This window comes from Mus caroli, unplaced genomic scaffold (assembly GCF_978045245.1).
Source record: "Mus caroli unplaced genomic scaffold, Mus_caroli_1 scaffold_14, whole genome shotgun sequence".
Classification (NCBI taxonomy): domain Eukaryota; kingdom Metazoa; phylum Chordata; class Mammalia; order Rodentia; family Muridae; genus Mus; species Mus caroli.
Window position 1 is genome coordinate 78,878,043 of NW_028227269.1, and position 18,637 is coordinate 78,896,679.

The 18,637-nt window shown below is 43.6% G+C and overlaps 1 protein-coding gene and 1 non-coding gene across 4 annotated transcripts in view; both read right to left on the reverse strand.

Moving 5' to 3' along the window:
* Positions 1 to 18,637, reverse strand: part of Dcaf5 (DDB1 and CUL4 associated factor 5) — a 90,511-nt gene that overhangs the window by 42,458 nt on the left and 29,416 nt on the right. For all 3 annotated transcript variants that reach the window (XM_021178805.3, XM_029484465.2, XM_085830512.1), the window contains exon 5: positions 18,302 to 18,431. In XM_021178805.3, coding sequence (XP_021034464.1) covers positions 18,302 to 18,431 — 130 coding nt within the window. The remainder of the gene's footprint in view (positions 1 to 18,301; positions 18,432 to 18,637) is intronic.
* LOC115032885 (small Cajal body-specific RNA 3) lies at positions 11,518 to 11,656 on the reverse strand. The gene has a single exon (XR_003838536.1).

The window sequence follows — 18,637 nt, forward strand, 5'->3', positions numbered from 1 at the left end:
GGGCAGCTGGAGCCCAGGCATTTCCTTTATAGGGAGCCCTGGCCACCACAGGCATGCGGTGTTATCTAAACACTGAGTTCAAAAACAATGAGAGGCTTTCAATCTACAGTCAGCATGGAGCTTGCAACTCAGCCAGAATCTGTGGAACTGAGGGTGGGTGAGGGGTGGAACAAGACTCAACAGAAACAAACCTGGCCAGCACAGCCAGCACAGCATAGCAGCCCAGCACAGCCAGCACAGCCAGCACAGCCCAGCACAGCCCAGCCCAGCACAGCCCAGCCCAGCCTAGCCCAGCCCAGCACAGCACAGCCAGCATAGCAGTACAGCCAGCACAGCAGCACAGCACAGCACAGCACAGCACAGCACAGCACAGCACAGCACAGTAGCACAGTAGCACAGTAGCGCAGCAGCAGGATTGACATCAGCTCAAGTCCCTGACAGGAAGCAGGGGCCTCTGCTAAACCCCCTTATCATCAGTTAATAGCTATCCTTTCTGTCCATTCCAGTCAGGCCTGAAGAGGAGCCTGCCCATCACTGGCCCATGGGTCTATTCTATCTCCACCCAAGATCCTTGACCTGGCATTTATAATTTGGTTAGAATGCAGGAGTGTGGCTCCAGTAACTTTTCTTCTTCCTGCATTTCCGGGTAAGAAAATTAATCTTTCAACCAAGGAGAGTGCACAAGAACCTGATGTAGTTAGGAGTACATCGTAGAGGACAAAATGTGATTCCTTCCAGAAGAATGGATGGATACATCTCAGCAGGAGTTTATGCAGCTAGCCATTTATAGTGAGAATAAGGAATGATCTATTTTGCCAAGAGAAAAGGCTTTCTTGTGCCCCCCCCCCCACCCGAGACAAGGTTTCTCTGTGTAGCCTTGGCTGTCCTGGAACTCACTCTGTAGACCAGGCTGGCCTCGAACTCAGAAATCCACCTGCCTCTGCCTCCCAAGTGCTGGGGTTAAAGGCACGTGCCACCACTGCCCGGCTTGAGAAAAGACTTAAAAATAGTTTGTCTTTATAGTCAGGATACGGTAATGTTAAAGATTCTTTACTTCAGATCTAAAATGCTGGCTTAGTGGTTAAGAGCATGCACCAATCTTCCAGAGGCCCTGAGTTTGGTTCTCACCACACAGGTTGGATGGCTCACAACCACCTGCAACTTTTGCTCCAGGAGATCTAATGCTCTCTTCTGGCCTCCTGTGTACACACACACACACACACACACACACACACACACACACACCCCTCCTCTCCCCACACCCTCCTCTCACATACACACAAAGTCATCCAGTGACCAAGCATAATGGGTGTACACCTATAATTCCAAAACTTAAAAGACACTTCTTGAAAGTTAGCACGGGTTACATGTCAAGATCCTGTGAGGGGCTAGAGGGATTTTTTGTTTGTTTGTTTGTTTTGAAACAGTCTCTCTCTACATAGTCCTAACTGCCCTGTAATTTATGGTATAGACTAGGCTGGCCTCAAACTCAGAGATGCTCTGCCTCCACAGTGCTGGGACTAAAGGTGATCTAGAACATATTAAAATGTAGGTTTCCATATGGCTCAGCTTTGCCACTCTTGGCTACATATCTAAAGGACTCTGCTGCTGAGATATGTGCGTCTGCTGTTCTGTTCAGAATAACTGGGGAATGGAGTCAGTCTAGATGTCTATCAACTGAAGGATAATAAAAATGTGGTACCTACACAAATTTTATTCATTCATATCTGTAAAGACAACTGAAATTATGAAATTTTCAGGAAAATATATGGAATTAGAAAAATGTTATTCTGAGTGTGGGAACCCAGGCCCCCCAAAACACCATATGTTCACTATACCATAATTCTAGCTTTGAATTTTTAGATTTGTGTGTTTAATTTGGAATTTCTACAGAGGCCAGGAAGCTAAAACCAGCTCCTGATGGGGTCGTGAGGCAGCAGCATGGAGGGGTAGTGGTGCGAGTAGAGGGCACAGGGATGAGAGTACAGGTGACGTTCTGGGCGTGCAAAGATTTACGTGGGGATGAGGAGGAGAGGAGAGGAGATGGTAAGGGTAGAATCACCTAAAACCAAGGACATTTGAAAAATCCTACTGAGATCTAGAGAGATGGTTCAGCAGGTGAGGCAACTGCCGCCAAGCCTAGCAATCCCAGATCCATCCTAAGACCCATGCAGTAGAGGGAAAAAATCAACTCCCACAAGTTACCCTATGACAGCACATTTGCACCACGGCATGTATGCATTCATCCATATACCCATCTATACATACATACATACATGTAATAAATTAGTTTACTTTGTAATTTATAATTAAATTTATAATTAGCTTACTTTGTACTTTGTAAAAAGGTTCGAACTCAAGTCCCCTATATAACTGGTTAATGCTGCTTCCAGATTATTAAATGAAAATCCATTGCCAGGCATGTGATACTTCCCCAGTTACTGACTGGGGAGACCCCAAAGGACCCCACCCCAAATAACACATGCTGTCATTATTGCTCTTATCTGACTACCAGAGCTATATGGTGAGGGCCTGGTGCTGAAGATACTACAAAGCCTGGGTGCAGGACAGAGAAGCCAAGCTCTGAACTGAAATGGAAACTTCCTGTCTACTGGCTAGCCTTCATAGTGCTGAAAGATGCTGTACAGGCTGCCAGGGAGAAACACCATCAAACATCTTACCAGCAAGGGACCCTGCATGCTATGCCAAAATACCAGTCTCCCAGACAAGACGTGCCTACTGGTGCAGTAGTGACCTGTTATGGACCACACTCTCATTGAATCTGAGGCCACACTTACAGGAGGCAATCTGCTCCTCGTACTATAAATTTGGTTAAAGGATCATGGTGGGGAAGATCATAGACTCTAGGAAAGAACACATTACTGTTGTTTGCTTAATGGATTTGTTGCTAAATGGCCCTTAAATATTTATGAGCATTACATTTTCTCTCTCCTCTGTGTATGCATGTGTGTGCACATGTATGGGTGCTTAAGTGTGGGAATCAGTTTTCCTCCCACCATCTGGGGTCCTGGGGACTGAACTCGCTCAGATCATTAGGCTTTGTGGCAAGTGACTTTACTCACGCAGTCATCTTGATAGCTCTAAATATTTATATTCATATCCACAGGTGAGCATTGCTCTGTCTTGATCAGAGAATCGTTTTACAGTGGGCAGCAGTTAATGCGAGACTATAACTGAATTAAAATGCTGAGAAGTGTGCTTAGACTCAACAGTGCATGACTTCTACTCCCGCAAGGCCCGGGGGACACTGTTGAAGGGGCGATGAGAACAATATAGGAGCCAGAGGGTATAAAACAGTGTTCTCAAGTGTTCTGTGAAGCATGACACGGCCACTGTACCCCGACAGCAGCTGTGGTCACTTGCACAAGACTGAAGCCGTCAACACTCTATCATGACCTTCACCCCTAGCAGAGGAGCTATGGTTACTGGGGAGAAGGAGTCATTTTCTTTAGTAGTATAGCAACTGGTGAGTTGCTCCCACACCCTCATAAGCCTACACCCATGCTCATGTAAGCAACTTTAAATAAATGCATGGCTTTAATCCCATCACTTAGGCAGAGACAGGATCTCTGTGAGGCTGGCTATGGAGAGCTCTAGGACATCCAGGGTTCTACAGTGAGACCCTGCTAAAAAACCAAAATGAATGGGGGGGAGGGAGAGTGAGTGAGTGAGAGAGAGAGAGAGAGAGAGAGGAGGGAAGGAGGGAAGGAAAGGCAGGAGGGGACTTGCAGGGGTGGAAGGAACAACAGCATTGGGAGGGAGATAAGGGAGGACAATGAGGGGTTAAAAATGATCAGAATACATTATATATATACATATGAAGTTATCAAAGAACAAAAAATTTTTACTGGAGACTTCCTTTTCAGAAACATGACTCCATTTTGGAAAGAGGATGAGCAAGGTGGACAAAGATTACAATCTCAGTGAAATTCAAATCAAGCCGTGTGGAAAGGCCCCGGCCTCTTGTCTCTCACTAGAAAGATGCTCCTGAGGTCAGAGTGCCACTGTTCTAACATCTGTAATGTCTGCTTCCCCCCCTCCTTCCTTAACATGTCCCCTGAAAAAGAACATTTTCATTCCTCTATAATAACTGAGTGATAAGAGAATGCTTCTATCCTGACTTGCTCTCCGAAAACTGTTTTTTGTTGTTGTTGTTGTTTTTGTTTTTTGTTTGTTTGTTTTTTGAGACAGGGTCTTCTCTGTGTAGCCCTGTGTCTTAGTCAGGGTTTCTATTCCTGCACAAACATCATGACCAAGAAGCAAGTTGGGGAGGAAAGGGTTTATTCGGCTTACACTTCCATGCTGCTGTTCATCACCAAAGGAAGTCAGGACTGGAACTCAGACAGGTCAGGGAGCAGGAGCTGATGCAGAGGCCATGGAGGGATGTTCTTTACTGGCTTGCCTCTCCTGGCTTGCTCAGCCTGCTCTCCTATAGAACCCAAGACTACCAGCCCAGGGATGGTCCCACCCACAAGGGGCCTTTCCCCCTTGATCACTAATTGAGAAAATGCCCCACAGTTGGGTCTCATGGAGGCATTTCCCCAACTGAAGCTCCTTTCTCTGTGATAACTCCAGCTGTGTCAAGTTGACACAAAAATAGCCAGTACACCCTGGGTGTTCTGGAATGTACTGCGAAGACAAGTCTGGCCTCAAACTCACAGAAATGTGCCTGCCTCTGCCTTGCCTCTGCCTTTGGAGTGCTGAGATTAAACCTGGCTCAGAACACCAACGACAAAAATGCCACTGTCTACCGTTCACAGCAATATCTGTCACTGCACACCCAAATCTGAGTGGCACGTGAAGCTCTGCTCAGCACATGACAATGAGTCAAGTAAAAACATCCCTAAAAGAAGAATGGAAGGTTATTTTCCACCAGTGACTTGCTGTAAAATGCAACAAGAGCACACAGGGGGTGATGTAAGGGTCGACAGCACAAGACCTTAGACTCCAGGCAGGATGTGAGGTGCAGCAGCCTGAACCCGACAGCCCACACTACTGCCAACTCAGGACTTGGTTTGCTCCTTGCTGTTGTTTAAGGTACAGGAAGAAAATACTCAGACAGCGCTTTTTACTGCTCTAAAGGAGCAAAAACACTTGGCCAAGTCTAAGGCCTTGGAAGAGAAAAGAAACAGGCCAAGGAAGTGCTGGGAATGTCATGTCTAGTTCAATATAGGTGTCTTTAGTATTCTACTGCTGTGAAGAGACACAGGACCATGGCAACTCTTATAAAGGAAAGCATTTAACTGGGGCTGGCTTATAGATTCAGAGGTTTAGTTCATGGTTATCATGGCAGGGAGCATGGCAGCATGTAGGCAGACACAGTGCTGGAGAAGGAGCTGCGAGTTCTAATCTGGATCCACAGCAGGAAGAAAGATAGTCAGTGGGCCTAGTGTGGCCTTTAGAAGCCTCAGAGCCTACCTCCAGTGACACACTTCCTCCAACAAAGCCACACCTCCTGATTCTTTCAAACAGTACCACCCCTTGATAGCACTGAAATCTGAGCCTATGGGGGAATTCTCATTCAAACTACCACAATGGGGCAAAACTGCAAAGTATAGACACTATGAAACACATTACTATAAATCCACGACTAAGTGACTATCTAATGCTGCCTGATGCTGCCAGCAAGATTTCCAATACACAATGGCACCAATTTCTCCACTATGTTAATGTCTGGGTCAACACACTGCTATTCTAACTCAGATATCAGGGCTGGTTCTTACTGCAAGCAGAGGCAAAATAAAGCCAGTCACAGGAAGTAAATCCCTCCGTATTAGTTTCTGCTTTAGGATTATCTATGTGGAATATTCTGTAATCTCTATAATTGAACAAATAGAATACCAAAAGTTGCTAGAAATAGGTATAGTAACTATTTTACCATGTTTAGTAGTTCAATGAATGCCAAAATGTTTCTTTTATATGAGCTGGAGGGAAAGAAAGAATCTCCCATCTCCCCTTCTCCTGTTTGTCCCTATCTATACAAAAGATGGCTCTTTCCCCTTTCCTCTGGTCTCTCTCTTCATTTCCAGACTGAATGTCCTTATGCTTCCCATACCGGCCTTATATCCCTAGACTCAATATTGAGCGCCTAACTACAAGATGCTTTTGTTTTTTTCAAAATGGTCTGAGCCTTATTCTCAAGAATGAAAGGAGTCAGACCTTCAGAACAACTAGCCCGAGAAAATTACACAATAAACTACGGTCTGTGGCTGAACAAATTTATTGTCCCCTGAAGATGATTCATTATGAGTTTGAGTTCAGATCTAGGAACATCTAGAACTTTAATATCTAGAGTACCTAGATATTTAGTATTTAAGATATCAAGAAATTCAAATTTTACTGAAGGAATTAAAGTTCTGGCAGAGATATCTTTGCATAGTCAAATGGAATACCTACTCCAGCTATGATGAAAACATGGATGATAGGCACTGACGTCATCTTTATCTTATAAAAAAGGAACTTCCCTGACTGGAAGTATTCCAGATCCTCCTCTTAGATGTTTCATTTTGGAGTCCAAAGATCCTAAAACCCTTAAGGAATTAAGACAGTGCCATAGTAGATTTCTTCGAGGATTACTTATGACTTTCCCATAACATCAGGGACCCACTGGGTTCTTAAGGTGTCTTGGTTCATTCAAAGCCCCACTGAGTGTGGTGGCAAACACCTATAATCCTATCACTTGGCAGGTAGTAGGGGGAGTTATGGCAGGAAGATCACAAGTTTGAGACCACACAGTCTAAAAAAAAAAAAACCACACAAACCAAGAGCAACTTTGAAAACACCCACACAGGACGCTGTACATGCCTTTAATCCCAGTACTCAGGGTTGGCTGAAGCAGGGGGATTACTAAGAAGTTGAGGCCAGCTTGGTGAACAAGATGAAATTTTGTCTAAAAACAAAAGATATCCTTACGCCTCCTTACCACAAGGTTTGTGAAAGAGAGATCATGTGTGAATCTGCTCCACATAACATCGGCCCTGACCTTAGGGTAAAAGCTAAAGCTAAGGAAAGGCTAGTCAGTGGATTAAGGGGGGGGGGGGGGGGGTTTGAGATGGAAGTTGCTACTAGCACCAGGAGCGGGGAGGAAGATCTGAAGTTCGGAAGGTGGAGGAGATCTGAAGGAGGTGCACACACAGCCCTAGGTGATAAGACCACAGAGCAGGGGAAAAAGCAAGAGGGGAAGGGGCTGGAAGATTCCAAGCAGGAAAGGATCAGAAAACAATATTCGCAATTGGATAGCTTCTGAGAACTTTTAGGGGGAAACCCCGAACCCCGAAATGAAAGAAGACCAAGAGGTCACAGAGTATGGCGAGTGAGACAGGATGACGCAGGAAGAGATGTGCTTCATACAGGAGCCACTCGCCAAGAATGAGCTTGAAAAGCCCTGGCTGACAGTGTGATTGCCATGGTTTCCAGATATTTTTATATCTTTGTAATAAATGCATTTTATGCAGCTTCCCAGTACACCCACATTTATGACACAAATCACCGTTACATGCAATGCACCACTTTGTATTTTACTTATTTTTATATTTAACAAATCCTGTATGACCATCCCGAATGATTTCTTGCTGTACTAGATTAACAAAAGAATTTGCAACTAAACTTCCTTGCTTCCATCCTTTTGTTTTAATTTTTAAAATTTTATTATTTTTATAGTTATGAGTGTTTGCCTGTTCATATGTCTGTGTGCATGTGTGCAATGTCAGAGGTGGCCTGAGGTAGAAGGCAGATCCCTTGGGACTGACTTACAAATGGTTGGTTTGTAAGTCATCATGTGTGTGCTGGGAACAGAAGCCAGTAATAAACAGTGGTTTGAATGTATTATCTAAAAGATCAAGATAGCAGTCTACAAAAGTCTTGACTTAGAGTATAAAAATAAAAATTTTAAAAATCCTAAACTAGGTGAGGTGCCATGCCTTTAATCCCAGCACTGGAAAGGCAGAGGACGGCAGATTTCTACTAGTTTAAAGCCATCTGGGACTATATAGTAAGTTCTAGGACAGTCAAGGTTACAGAGTGAGACCCTGTCTTTTTTTTTTTTTTAAAGATTTATTTATTTGTTTTATTTATATGAGTACACTGCAGGTGTCTTCAGACACACACTAGAAGAGTGCATCGGATCCCGTTTCAGATGGTTGTGAGCCACCATGTGGTTGCTGGGAATTGAACTCAGGACTTCCAGAAAGAGCAGTCAGTGTTCTTAACCGCTGAGCCATCTCTCTAGCCCGAAGACCTTGTCTGTCTGTCTGTCTTTCTTTCTTTCTTTTATTTATTTATATTCATTTTACATCTTGCTCACTGGCCCCCCTCCCAGTCACCCCTTCCTACAATCCTTCCCCTATCCCCTCTTCCCCTTCTCTTGAGAAGGTGCAGCCCCCCTCCCCCCACCCTCCGCACCATATCCCCTCACCCTGGCACATCAAAGTGAGACCCTGTCTTTAAAAGTTTCACACAGCTCCTGACATTTGCCTGTCCAGTAAGTTCAAAGCTATCTTTAAGGGAGAGGCTTCAGGGAAGCACTGTGGTGAAGGCCGAAAATACTAACACTCAAAAATTAAGCAGGAAGATCACAAGTTCAAGGCCAGTCTGAGCTACATACAGTTCAATTCCAGTGAATACAAAATAAAATCTTGTCTCAAATAAAACCAAACCAAACACCCCCTGCCCCAAATCCACAAAGAGCAGGGAAGGGGCTGGAGAGATGCCCGGTGCTGAGGAGTATGTGTAGCTCTGAGGGCCTGGGTTCAGTTTCCAATACCCACAAGGTGGCTAATAAATACCACAAACGAAGATAGGTAACTCTAGTTCCAGAGGATCTGATGTCCTCTTCTGGCCTCCACCAGAGCTAGCACCAGCCATGCAAGTGGTACTTGCAGGCAAAGCACACACATAAAATAAGTCTTTAAAAAGACAGACACTATAGAGACGGCTAAGGGAACAAAGTACTGCTGGGTAAGCCTGACCGTCTGAGCTGGATCCCTGGAGTCCACAGAGGCAGAGGACAAGAAACCTACTTCACAGTGCTGTCCTCTGACCATAGGTCTGAGAGCTTAAAAGCAAATTCAACCTCTCTAGGCAACCACAGACAACATCCACTATTGGATAAAAGCCAAGTTGCTAAAATTGCTTATAGAATATTTACTTAAAGCCAGAAGCTCATACATAGGTCTCACTCTAGACCTGTGGTTCTTACCTGTGGGTTGTGAACCCTTTAGTAAACCTCCATCTCCACAAACATTTACATTACCATTCATAACAGTAGCAAAATTATAATTGTGACGTAACAATGAAAATAGTATCACCACAGGTTGAGGTCACCACAACATGAGTAACTGGATTAATGGGTCACAGCATTAGGAAGGTCGAGAACCATTGCTCTACACCAACAGTTCAATCTCTGGGCACAAATTTCATTAGAGCACTTAAACCAAGCAACCTGATGCTTGATAATCATGAAGTCTAAAGGACATGTGAGCCTGGAGTCCACCAATGAGCAAAACTGATTTCACAGTGCCACCTTGTGCCTTAAAGCTAGAAAGCAACTTTACTAGAATACCTGGCCTTGCCTCTTACATGAATGTGTGTACCTCCCACTAAGATCCCTGTTATTACACTTCGAACGTATGGACTGCTTGGCTGGAGAGGCTGAGACAAGAAGATTAGACTACATAGTCTTAATCCCACCCAAATCCTAAAAAGAACACTGAAAACAAACTATTTAGGTTTGAGTATAGTTCTATGCATTCATTCAACATTTACTAAGTTCCCATAATATCCCAAGTTCTATGCTACACACTAGAGATTAAAGATACAAACAACATGGTCCTTTTAAGATTCAGAAAAAAAAATCAAGAACTATAGAACAGATTAGCACGCCTCTTTCTGGGTAGTAATCCTTACACCTGGGAAAGGACAGCAACTGGTTTCACTGAGGACAAATCAGAGTCACTTAGTAAAATCCCCTCAGAATAAGAGGAAATTTGACTCACTAGATACATATCTTGTGGCAACGCCATGGTAGGTGCTAAGAACACAAGGGGCAAGCTTTTAAGGATCTGACAGGGAGGTCTAGTGAGGGAGTGTCCTCGGGTAGCTAGGAATTAAGCAGATGAACAACAAGGAGAGCGGTGTGTGCTAGGACAACTGTAGTTCTAGTACTTGGGAGGCTGGGGCACCATGAGTTCCAGGCCAGTCTGAGTTACAAAACAAGACCCTGTAACAAAAATTGGAAAGAAGGGGATGGAGAGATGGGTCAGAACTTAAGAGCCACAGGCTGCTTTTATGGAGGACCTAAATTTGATTTCCAACATCCACATGATGGCTCATAACCACCAGTAAATCTAGTTCCAGGGGATCCAATGACCTCTTCCGGTCTCTACAGGCACTAGGCACACACATGATGCAGATGCAAACAAATACCCATACGTATAAAACAAAATTTTTAATAAATCAAAAAGAAAAAAGGACAAATCGTTGTGTTTGTTTGTATTTAGAAGAAGAGTATCTAGGAAGAAGAAAGACTGCACAGAAGGACAGACTGCTTAAGCAGTTCTTTTCTTTTTCAATCTAGTGAAATAGGTTATTGATTAAAAATTATTTACATTTTTATAGCATCATACACAATATATGTTCTGGGTATATAAATATGAACAAAGGTAACCCCAACGAGCTATAAGCAACAGCAAAAATTGTTTAAGAATCTGCTGCTCTAAATACAAAATTCCAAGTAAAGAGGCAGTGAGGACAGCAACTACAGGAAGGAGGTGACGGCTGTGACAGAGAGGCTGCTGGAACTTGAGGTGCCAGGCACGATCAGAGCAAGGAAACCTATGCGGGCCTCCAGGATTTCACCCAGAAAAACTGTAGGAGTGAGGACAGCATTAAGAAAAGCAATGGAGAATAGAACAGAGTACTGGGGAGAAAGCAGGCGTTTAACAAATGTGCCAGTAGGTGGGAAAGAGGAGAAGGGGAAGAGACGGGCTAGCTAAGTGTGGGGGCCACTCTTGTAGTGAGCACTTGGGAAGATGGCACAGGAGGATGGCCAGATATTGAGGCTACCTTGGGCTCCACAGTGATATTTGTCTCAAAATACAAAGAAGAGAAGGGAAGAAAGAAGGACTAGGGAAGAGAGGGAAGGAAAAGGAAGAGGAGCTGATTAGCTAGCCCCTAAGTAGAGCTATTCGATGAGGAGGTCTGCTTTTCTGCTGTTTTTTTTTTTTTTTTTTTTTTTTAACTGTTCCATCTAAGCTTCTGGGTCCTCCTAATCATGTTCTCTCTTTGTCCCTTCAAGTCACCTCTCTACACAGTTAATGAGGCTGTTGTGAGCACTCGACTCACAGGGAATAAGGTAAATACTCAATGAAGTAATAGTCTTCCATTTATTTTCCCAACAGAGTAACGACTTCAGTTTGTTTCCTTTTTGTAAGATAGTGCATTTAATCTGCAGAGATCCTAAACTAATAAGGGAAACAGTAAGGAGAGTGAGAGTCTAAGGTTGTATGGAGGGGAACGATCAGACTCAGCCAGCTATTCTAAGTCAGACAGAGACCTCCATATTCATGTAGGACCGCTGCCTTCTGCAAACAAAGGCATTTTCTCCTTTGTCTACATGGTTGGTTTTGCAGCTTCCAGTTTGAATTCCTTTTGGTCAGACTTATTGACCAAACTTATTGTCCCTTAGATAGGCTAGAGATGTACCTCCTTGGCATGTTTATGCAGTGTGATACCCTGGAGTTGATCCTCAGCACCACACATTCACACACAACAGTTAACATGATACACTACTATGTATTAACTTTACATGTACCTAGTTGAATATGTTATTTCAAAAGTATACACCAATGAACCACACCAGATCAAGATATGATTTCAAGCTCAGTCAATATCTTACCCTGGGATACCACTTTTCTAACACCTATAATCTACCTGTCCTTAAACACCACACAAACGGATGTCTTCTTTCACTCAAAATTCTAACCATGAGGCTCATGCACATCTACATGTGTGTGAGCATCAACAGGTGTTTTTTTAATGTTTGCCCAGTGTTTTACTACATGGCCACTGTCCACTCTGCTTATCCACTGTCCTTTAGTGGACATCAGGCTTGTGTCAGCTTTTGGCTGCTCTAAGTAAAGCAGACACGATACTCCTGTATTGATTTATCCCCAGTGGAAACACAATCGCATCTCTTAGGGAGATCTGAGAGTGAGGCTCAAAATGTTATAAAGGTCATACCTTTAGCCTCAGCAGACCCTGACCACTTTTCCTGACGGCAGTACCTATTTAGAGTTGCCGAAAGTATAAAGCAGGATGGCTTCCTTAGTCTCACTATCAGTCTTTCCCACTGGAACAATTCCAATCATTTTCAGTTACCTCATGAGTAATGAAGTTGAAAAGCCTCATTACTTTTCTTCCTTCCTTTTTTAACTCTCATTAACTTCAGGCTGGCCTTGAACTTGCCATTCAGGTAAAGATGACCTTTAATTCCTGGGGTTGCCTTTCCAGAGGTCCTGGGTTACATTCCCAGCACCCACAGCTTACAACTATCTGTAACTCCATTTTCTAGGGAGTCCTACACATTCTGCTGACCTCTTGGGACACCAGACACACATAGAAGGATTAAAAAATTAAAATTACTTAAAAATGGAATTCTATCTTTCATAGATCATACTTTTTATATACTCTGGCTATAAATTCTTTATTCAATATATGCATTACAAATTACAAGTACTTGTCCTTGGCTTATCTTTTCACAGATGTCATACCATCTTTGATGAATAGAGGTCTTTAATTTTAATGAAATCAAATTTAGTAATTTTTTTCTATTTCTATCCATTTGCCTAAGAATTTCATGAATTCATTGTTTTTAATAGCTGAGTTGTACTCCATTGTGTAAATGTAGCACATTTTCTGTATCCAGCCCTCTGTTGCGGGGCATCTGGGTTCTTTCCAGCTTCTGGCTATTATAAATAAGGTTGCTATGAACATAGTGGAGCATGTGTCCTTATTACATGTTGGTGCATCTTCTGGGTATATGCCCAGGAGAGGTATAGCTGGGTCCTCAGGTAGTACTATGTCCAATTTTCTGAGAAACTGCCAGACTGGTTGTATCAGCTTACAAAAAGAAATTGATGAAGATCTCAGAAAATGGAAAGATCTCCCATGCTCATGGATTAGTAGGATTAATATAGTAAAAATGGCCTTGTGCCAAAAGCAATCTACAGATTCAATGCAATCTCCATCAAAATTCCAACTCAATTCTTCATAGAGTTATTAGAAAGAGCAATTTGGAAAATCATTTGGAATAACAAAAAATCCAGGATAGCAAAAACTATTCTCAACAATAAAAGAACTTCTCGGGGAATCACCATCCCTGACCTCAAGCTGTACTACAGAGCAATAGTGATAAAAACTGCATGGTATTGGTACAGAGACAGGCAGGAAGATCAGAGAAATAGAATTGAAGACCCAGAAATGAACCCACACACTGATGGTCACTTGATCTTTAACAAAGGAGCTAAAACCATTCAGTGGACAGAAGACAGCATTTTTAACAAATGGTGCTGGCTCAACTGTCGTTCAGCATGCAGAAGAATGCAAATGGATCCATTCCTTGGATTGCAAAAGCTTCTGCAAGGCAAAGGACACTGTCAATAGGACAAAATGGCAACCAACAGATTGGGAAAAGATCTTCACCAACTCTACATCTGACAGAGGGCTCATATCCAATATACACAATGGACTCAGGAAGTTAGACTCCAGACAATCAATAACCCTATTTTAAAAATGGGGTACAGGGGGCTGGTGAGATGGCTCAGTGGGTAAGAGCACCTGACTGCTCTTCCGAAGGTCCAGAGTTCAAATCCCAGCAACCACATGGTGGCTCACAACCATCCGCAACGAGATCTGGCGCCCTCTTCTGGAGTGTCTGAAGACAGCTACAGTGTACTTACATATAATAAATAAATAAAGTCTTAAAAAAAAAAAAAGGGGTACAGAGCTAAACAAAGAATTCTCAACTGAGGAAACCCGAATGGTTGAGGAGCACCTAAAGAGATGTTCCACATCCTTAGTCACCAGGACACCTTTCTTATACCTCTTCTCAGGACACCCACCACATGGGGGCGCCACCCCAGAAAGCTAGCTCCAATAACAATCAGCAATCAAGAAAATGTCCCACAGGCATGCCAACATCCCAATCGGATGGAGGCAACTCCTTAACTGAGATTCCTTATTCTCAGAAGTCTAGGTTTGTGTCAAGCTAACAAAATCCAACCACACCATTAGGAATTTATACTTGCCCACTTCCTCACATGTCATTTACACAACACCTAAGATATCATCTCATAAGGTTAAATCTTTATGGGAATTCCTGACTTGCCTAGTTTTATTATTGGGAGAGAAAGAACCACCTCCCCTATTATCCTTGTCAAAGCTAGAGATGGCTACCTGATGTAAAACTAACAGCTCCTGACAGAAACTAAAAAGATGGAAAGGGGAGGAGATGGTGGGTGAGTAGACAGCTAAAACAGGCAACGAAGGACTCAGATGGGCAGAGCAAGAACGGGGGACACTTTGCTTTCTCTCCATTCTCTAGACAGTAGAGGACCTCAGTTCTAAAGACTGTTCCAAGGCTACTGCAGGCGTCCGAGCATGGCATACGTGGGATGTCGGCGCTGACAAAGAAGGATGGCTATGAAAATACATCAGAAACTATCTAAATGAAATCAATGACATCTTGTCTGAATATATAAAATATACTTGTGGGTGTGAAGTTCTCTCTTTTAGTCAATTATATGCAAGTTTCTCCTCCCTATGGCCCTGTCATCACCACCTAAACTCCAAAAGCTAAACTTTCCAACCTTAAGTTTATTGGGCCAGGCAAGTCATCTGAGGGCTTAAGATTAAAATTAAGCCTTTAAGAAATGCTGGGACTTGCCGGGCGTGGTGGTGCACGCCTTTAATCCCAGCACTCGGGAGGCAGAGGCAGGCAGATTTCTGAGTTTGAGGCCAGCCTGGTCTACAAAGTGAGTTCCAGACAGTCAGGGCTACACAGAGAAATCCTGTCTCGAAAAACCAAAACAAAAACAAAAAAGAAATGCTGGGACCCTGAATACATCAAGAAGTTTAAAGAAGAGCCTATGGCTCAGTTTTAGATGTTATCATGAAAAAAGGGTCTTTAGACTTTTCAAAGTTGTGCATACACATAAGCAAAACATTCCTACACATAAAATAAGATAATGTTTTAAATGGATATTTTTAAGGCAAAAACTTAGAGCCAAGTCAAATGTGGTGACATAGGTCTGTAATTAGAGACAGAGGCAGGAGGACCATGAGTTTAAGGTCATCCTGGACTATAACACCCTGTCTCCACATTGGTGTCTTAAGGCTTCAGACTGCACTGGAAGAACGCACGCTGTCAGTGTCTTCCCTTACAATTCCCTCTGGGGGTCTGAGCAGATGCTAACTCAAGTCCTTCCCACCGTTAACATTTTATCCTGCCAACCAGCCCTCTCATGGTTTATTTCAGGGCAGCAGTGGGACAGCATGACTGTGTGGCACACCCACAGGATTCAAGCTGAACTGGAGCAGCGTGGTTTAGGAGAAGGCAAAAGAAGCTGCTCAACAGCTCAGTATCCACAAACTGTGCCAGAAGGACAGGTACTCAGTGGGAGGCCTCCTCATGATCGTAAGGAGGTTATACCTCTAGGTGCCCAGCAGCCCTGTAGAGTAGACCCCTCAGATCCTCCCACAGCCTATAAACTGGACATAATTTGATCCGAGACCGATATGGTAGAGGGAGAGAATTCTTTTTTTTTTTTTTTTAATTTATTTATTTATTTATTTATTTATTTATTTTATATTTTTATTACATATTTTCCTCAATTACATTTCCAATGCTATCCCAAAAGTCCCCCATAGCGCCCCCCACTTCCCTACCCACCCATTCCCATTCTTTTGGCCCTGGCATTCCCCTATATTGGGGCATATAAAGTTTGCAAGTCCAATGGGCCTCTCTTTCCATTGATGGCCGACTAGGCCATCTTTCGATACATATGCAGCTAGAGACAAGAGCTCCGGGGTTCTGGTTAGTACATCATGTTGTTCCAACAATAGGGTTGCAGATCCCTTTAGCTCCTTGGGTACTTTCTCTAGCTTCTCCATTGGGAGCCCTGTGATGCATCCAATAGCTGACTGTGAACATCCACTCCTGTGTTTGCTAGGCCCCGGCATCGTCTCACAAGAGACAGCTATATTTGGGTCCTTTCAGCAAAATCTTGCTAGTGTATGCAATGGTGTCAGCGTTTAGAAGCTGATTATGGGATGGATCCCTGGATACGGCAGTCTCTAGAGGGAAAGAATTCTTTCTGCTATAAGTTGTTCTCTGACCTCCACACATGCACTGTGGAACATGAATGTGTGTGTCCATGCACTCACACACACATGAGCACGGGTATTATAACATATTACATGTTTCCATCATTCATAGGATATGTACACTTACTGGTATCAGCATTAAATTATATTCCAAAAAGAGAGACACAAACTGTTCACTGTATTTAGAGTGTGACTTTAGAGACAGTGACTACAGACTAAGAAAAAAATGAGCTGATGGACATTCAAATGGATTTTTCCTCTTTTCTCTCTACACTTTTTTACATAAAAGTCTTAATCCAATGTGTGTTACTGTACAAATAAAATGGTGATCATCAGTTAGGGCCTGGGCCTTTCCTATGGGATGCTTGCCCAGCCCCTCCTCTTCCTCTGCACATGGTCCTGGAACTGCTCCCAGATACCCTTTCACCTTCTTCCTACTCCTTAGCAAACATGTTGAATGGCGTAGAAATTTTAAAAGAAACAACATTTAGAGAGGAGCCTAGGGGAAAGGGGATAAAGGTCCACTCAATGCACAGTAAGAAACTGGCTGGGGATTTCAGGGGTAGATCAGAATTAAGACATTAGGACACTCCTCTCAACACACTGCTGTGACACCATAAACCACTCAAGCTTTCTACTGGAGGCAACCTCAGTGCTCTACCCCAGTTGCCAGCTGTGCACTGCAATTCTTAGAGCAGACAGCAAGCTGGAGGGACGCTGGCATTGTTGGTCCAAATTTGACCTATTTATATAGAACCGTTGTACTGAAACGGCAGAGAATGCTATGCTGAACCTAAGAGGCTGTCCTCTTTGCAGACAGTACCCTCCTTAGGCACATGGTGCAAAGGCCCATGTGAGGGCGTGGCACTATGTGTCAGAGAAGCAGGAAGGGTGAAGGATGTGCGACAGAGTGAGGAGGCAGTCTCCTCAGCCCTGGAGCCTCAGGGAACCCTGCTCAACATGAGAGGCACTCCTCTGCTGCAGCAGTTCCAACTTCTCAACTGCCCACCCTGGGAAGAAAATCAAGAAAGATAATCCTCTACTTAACTGCCTGTTTCATCAAAGGTCCCTTAAATGAAAACCTTGCTTACTTTTTCATGGCATTCTGCAAGATTGCTTCACAGAGAGCTATATTCATCTCCACATAGGATTTCCAGAGAAGTTAACTGTTTCTATAAACAAGGCAAGTTTTATGTACAAGTGCCAAAAGAGGCCCTGCCTTCATCCCAGGACGTGAGAACCATGAAAGAGCCTCCTATATATATACTCCATCCTCACCACTTTTAATGACTCCTGAAGTTCCCTAACTAGTGCCATATACAGGACTTCTAGTCAGGACTTGCCATATACTTGCGTAGTAAAAAAAAACAACAGAAGGGGAAACAAATAAGCTCCCGAATATCACGAGGTCCTGGCTGCTAACTTACTAACTTAGTTCTTTTCAAGATTTCCTTCTCAAAAACTATACTTACATGAATAGATAACAATTTCCATTTAATTTTGGTAGTTCATAGTTCTATTTAAGTCTACCTAGGGATGTCCTGTGGACTCAAGAAACCCTAGCTTGAAACACCACCCCCTTGGGCCCCAATCCCACTCCCCGAGAACGGAGCTCCTGGGCAAGTAGGGAGGGATTGAAGGAGACTTTCAACTCTTCAGACATGCCCAGAAGTGACCCCATCTAGAGTCCAGACTACAATTTCCGACTCCACAGGAAGCAGAGTGGTCTGCATCACCCATCTGATGCTCAGGAGTAGGCGTTCCAGGCTCCAGAGAAGCAGGGCATGGTAGAGAAGCCCAACTGACACAGATGCTGCACAAGTTCTTGCCACACTGCTGATTCTACTCCCTGAGAAATGAAGAAGGGAAAGTGAAGTCCTTACAAGCCAGCGGGCCTTACCTCTGAGGCTTTCTAATATCCCAAAGTCCCACTCCTTCCTTTGAATTGGCTGTGGCCAATAGCCGGGGCTCCACGGGGTTAAACATGACACTGTGAAAGGCTGACGGATAGTTTGCCAGGCAGAAGGGCTCTGTGAAAACAGAAATTACAATCAAGTCATCTGAGGCACCGCTCCAACAGGGGCAGGCAGTGGACACAACAGGAGCAGACTCTTAACTGCCACCCCAAAGGTGGCACCACTCCCATGTAATACACACCCCATGAGGTACCAACTTTCATGTCTCCCTGACCCCTAACACCAACCAAATCCATTTAAGCCAAACTTAAACACTCAGA